This window comes from Mastomys coucha, unplaced genomic scaffold, assembly GCF_008632895.1.
Source record: "Mastomys coucha isolate ucsf_1 unplaced genomic scaffold, UCSF_Mcou_1 pScaffold6, whole genome shotgun sequence".
NCBI classification, from domain to species: domain Eukaryota; kingdom Metazoa; phylum Chordata; class Mammalia; order Rodentia; family Muridae; genus Mastomys; species Mastomys coucha.
The window spans coordinates 22,672,775-22,677,307 of NW_022196912.1; the positions used below are offsets into that span (position 1 = coordinate 22,672,775).

Genomic DNA, 4,533 nt, shown 5'->3' on the forward strand with positions numbered 1-4,533 from the left:
GCTCTGCCCTCTCCCATCCCACTGCCCCCAGGTATGCATATTTACCTGCAAGCCCTAAGCACTGGGTTCCCTCTCCTACTCCAGTGGGTTTTCAAGAACAGTAGTGCTCACTCTGTACTCCAAGACGTGCCTGTTAACTAATGTATTAGCTTGCTTTTCTGTTGTTGTTTTCTGTTTACGGTAAACACCATGAGCAAACGCAACTTGGGGAGGAAAGGGTTTATGTCCTCGGAACACTTTACTGTCCATCATCATGGTAAACCCGGGGCAGGAGCTCAAGACAGGGACCTGGAGGCAGACCGTGGAGGAAGATTGCTTTTTGGCTTGTTCCTGTGGCTTACTCAGCTTGTTTTTTATATAACCCTCAAGGAGTGGACTGAGCCCTCGCATACCCATCATTAATATAAGGCCACAGGCCAATCCGATGGCGGTAATAACTCAGTTAAGGTTCTTTCCTTCCAGGTGACTCTAGTTTGTGTCCAGCTGACAGATGTGGATCATCTGTAAACAGTTAGCGCCCCTCTCCACCCCCGCCACAACCCCCGTGCCCCCTTCTCTCTCCTTTCTCGCCTCTTCCAGATCCAACATCTCTGATTCCGTTTTCATCCATCCTCTCTTCTTCTTACAGGACCCTGATGTCATCAACACAGCTCTGCCCATTGAATACGGGCCAGTAGTAGAAGAGGAGGAGAAAGTGCCCATGCGCCCCAAAGACCCCGAGGGGATGCCTCCTCTGCTGGTGTCTCCCCAGTCTGCAAAGCATGAAGAGGCGTCGGCAGCCCCCCAACCCGCAGCCCTGGCGGCACCAGGCCCATTGGTGAAGAAGCCCCCGGTTGCGGGCGCGGGAGCCGGCGCGGGCCCGGTGCCCCGAGGTGCAGAGAATCGGGGCCATGTGAACATGGCGTTCTCTCAGCCCAACCCTCCCCCGGAGCTGCACAAAGGCCCAGGCTCCAGAAACAAGCCGACCAGCCTGTGGAACCCCACCTATGGCTCCTGGTTTACCGAGAAGCCTGCCAAAAAGACCCATCCCCCGCCGGGCGCCGAGCCGCAGGTGCGGGCAGGAGCGGCCGAGGGTGGCTGGACCGGGCCGGGGGGAGCGGGGCCCCGCAGAGCCGAGGCTGCGCTGCTGCTCGAGCCATCGGCACTGAGCGCCACCATGAAGGAGGTGCCGCTCTTCAGGCTGCGCCACTTCCCCTGCGGCAACGTCAACTATGGTTACCAGCAACAGGGTCTTCCCTTGGAAGCCACCGCTGCCTCGGGGGACACAGTGCTAAAAAGCAAGAATAAGGTCACCCAGCCAGGACCCTGAGCCCTGTGCCCCACTAGCTTTTCCCCCTGGCAGAGCAGGAGCCCACCCAGAGGGAGATGGACAGAATGGCTCCACCACAAACCCGAGACCAAATGTCACTCACTTTCATTTTTGTGCCAACTTGTTTTGAAGTGCCACATTTAAAAAAAGAAAAAGAAAAGAAAAAAAGGAAAACTTGTGTTTTCAAGATGTGTTAGAAGGGTTTTTGAGCATGGGTTCATCTATCCTCTCAAAAGAAGAAAATGCCATTCTCAAAAAAGCGATCAGTGCAAGGCCCAGATTGGTTGCATAAAGTTTTCGTGCATGGCCTGCTGTACAGTCCCCTAAGGCTTCTTTCCGATTTTTTTGTGTGTTCTCTGCTTCCGTGTAGTCAGAAGTAGCTGCTTCCACGTCTCATAGGGGGAGTTGTAGGTGTTTCCTTGCCTTGTGGATCTGAACCATTTGAGGGGGCGAGGGAACAGAAATATAGGAATTAATTTCAATGACTCAGCATGGGGAGAGACGTTATTTACTTGGAAAAGAAATATCATAAGCTGACATCCCTGTGGGTGGTGGTTAGAGGCTTTTAATTGTTCTAACTCATTGCCTATTGTAAAAAACAAAAAAACAAAAATGTCGTGACTAGTTTGTAGTATAGTGAAAAACGTGTATATATTCATCTAAGCAAAATGCATCCATCACAAGTGCTTTGCATATGAAACTCCAGTAGAGACACAACGATTCAAACACCCTGTTAACATACCTCATGCCTTAAGAAAAATCTGCCTACTGAAAATAAAAATACCGCGTGTGAGGTTTCCTACTGGATTTAAAACTCAAGATTGAAATTACTTTCACACTTTCCATTCATTCAGATCTGATCACTTTTTAAAACTCAAGTAGCAACGACACATAGAAGCATAGGAAGATACCTGTTTGTGGACATGTATATCAACACATCTGAGGCCCAGCCTTTGCCAGAGTTCCTCCCCTCCACGATGCACTGGGCCATTAGACTAACAGTCTTCCAGTGGTCTAGACCGAAGTCAGTCCTTCCTCAGTTCTCCCAAGCTCTCTCCCCCTTAGCCATGAGATCCTTGTTTGCTGGGAACACAAACATGATTTAATACTCATAGCATAATTTATATAGATCTCAAATGCAGATTACAACAAAGCATTTGGAATTAAAGATTGCTTGGAGAGTTGAGGTCAATGCTGTGTTTCAGTGGGTGTTCTGAACCTGGCTTTCACAGACGAAATTTATTTCTATGAAATGGAATCGGGAACCCATTAAATTTTATACACATGCTTATGCAATACTGAGTTTATCTGTATGTTTTCATTTCCCCTATCTCTGCTTTGTATTCTCATGTCCAGTTTTGTTCTCAGTGGAAGCCATGATGAAGTATCTCTTTGGAGGGAAAAATTTTCGTTACTCGCTAAGTACAAAGCATTTCCAAGCATAGGGACCGTGTGTGTGTGTGTGTGTGTGTGTGTGTGTGTGTGCGCGCCTTTCTCCTCATCTTCTCCACTCTGTCCACTGCAAAAGTGTCACTTTGAGTGTAGGAGAGCCAATGTGTTCTACTATGCCAATTCCAGACAACTGTTCAGTTTCCATAAGGCAGTGTCTGGCCCTCGAATTGATTCCGAACATCTAAAGATTCTATGATATACCCCAGGGACCACTTTCCCATAACTTCCCCAAAAATTTCCCATGAGATGTCCCTGAAGCTGGAAGACAGATGCACAGCTGTGAATAACAGTTCTGAAAAACGTTATCCGTAAAGTTTCGGTTTGTGCAAAAAACAAAAAAAAAAAAAAAAATAGGCACACAACCAAAAAACCTTGTTCCAGCTCACAAACCACCCAAGGGGATTCCAGAGTCTCACTTTGAGAAACACTGTCCTGAAGGCTGATGCCAGAGGAGCAGTAACGGAGAAAACAGCTCCGTTTTCTAACTGCAACATCTCTAGTCACTAACCAACGAGGCAATGTGTGCCGCGTGGCTGAAGAGTGAGCTCTGTCCTTAATGGGGGAATTTTGTCCCTTTCTGCTCTAAAAATCTACAGATTCAGGTTGTGCCTTACTACCACTGATGGATTTGTTGCTTTTCTGTCTTTATTGGTATCAATGTTCGCGTAAATGATGGTCAAACCTTCAAGCCTGTGTACATGGATAAGTAAATAAACAACTCCATACTGAGCCATGATGACAGAGGATGTTTCATTGAAGTTGGTGTGACCCCTCGGTACCATGAATCCAGCTGGACTACTGTCCACTACGTATTGTGCCAGCCATATGGTTATGGCCATCTATACAGATGCTGGACTCTAATACATTCATTAGCCATGGTAGCAAGTTCCACTTAGGATGTGTGAACGGGCCCAATTAAGGCTTGCAGGAGCCATGTTAATCAAACCATAAGTTAGGATAATTATTTGTATTCTATGTCTATAAAGAAGGTCGTGATTGTTCTGTGAAACTGGCAATCCATGAGGAATGACCAGCTTGTTAATATATAACACCTCTGTATATCAAATCAAAAGAGAGATGCAGCATCTGTTTTTAAACAGTACATTCTGCTTAGCAGACGAGGGTAGACTCTCTCGCACCAAGGGCTGTCTGAGTCCTGGCTATCTGAAGTTAAATCGACTTGGGGGCATCTCCATGTACAAAAGGACAGTAATGCCCCTGCCCTGGTACCCCTGGGAGATCATAAGTATGAAATTGCAAGCAGCCGTCCTGCACTCTGGTAGACCTCAGATACTGTGGGGTTGGCTGTCCTACCCACACTGAGGACTCTTGGCTCTCCCACTGGAGTTAAGGTTTCCCTTTATCTACCGTTTGTCTGATGACGGCCACAAGACTGCCATCTTGACTGGCTCCTTTTGGGCTCAAGAGAAGACTGTAAAGACTGAACTCCCATGGAATTGAAGACAAGTGTCACAGAAAGGAAGCTCTTTCATCAGCTTAAGGGGCTCTTTTAAACTAGTCATTTTCACATATTTGGTGAACCCTAGGGCAGTAAAATATTACATAATGGCAGGCTAATTTTATTATTTGGAAATGTGGGGCTTTTCCATCTAAATCCACAAGACACACCTGTAAGCAATTCTAATGACTGGCTACTAATAGGTTTTCTCCAATAATACATCAGGATTAAAAGCCCCCCTGAGCTTTATAGCCCTAAAAAGACAAAAAACAAACAAACAAACAAAACAGGGCAAGATTCCCAGTGCTGTATG

At 46.8% G+C, this 4,533-nt stretch overlaps 1 protein-coding gene across 7 annotated transcripts in view; it reads left to right on the plus strand.

The window, feature by feature from the left end:
• The window catches only part of Alk (ALK receptor tyrosine kinase), a 722,886-nt gene extending 719,389 nt beyond the window's left edge, over nucleotides 1-3,497 (plus strand). For all 7 annotated transcript variants that reach the window (XM_031357606.1, XM_031357604.1, XM_031357607.1 and 4 more), the window contains one exon: nucleotides 629-3,497. In XM_031357606.1, the coding sequence (XP_031213466.1) occupies nucleotides 629-1,309 (681 nt within the window). In that variant the 3' untranslated portion in view covers nucleotides 1,310-3,497. The remainder of the gene's footprint in view (nucleotides 1-628) is intronic.
• Nucleotides 3,498-4,533: the final 1,036 nt, after the last annotated feature.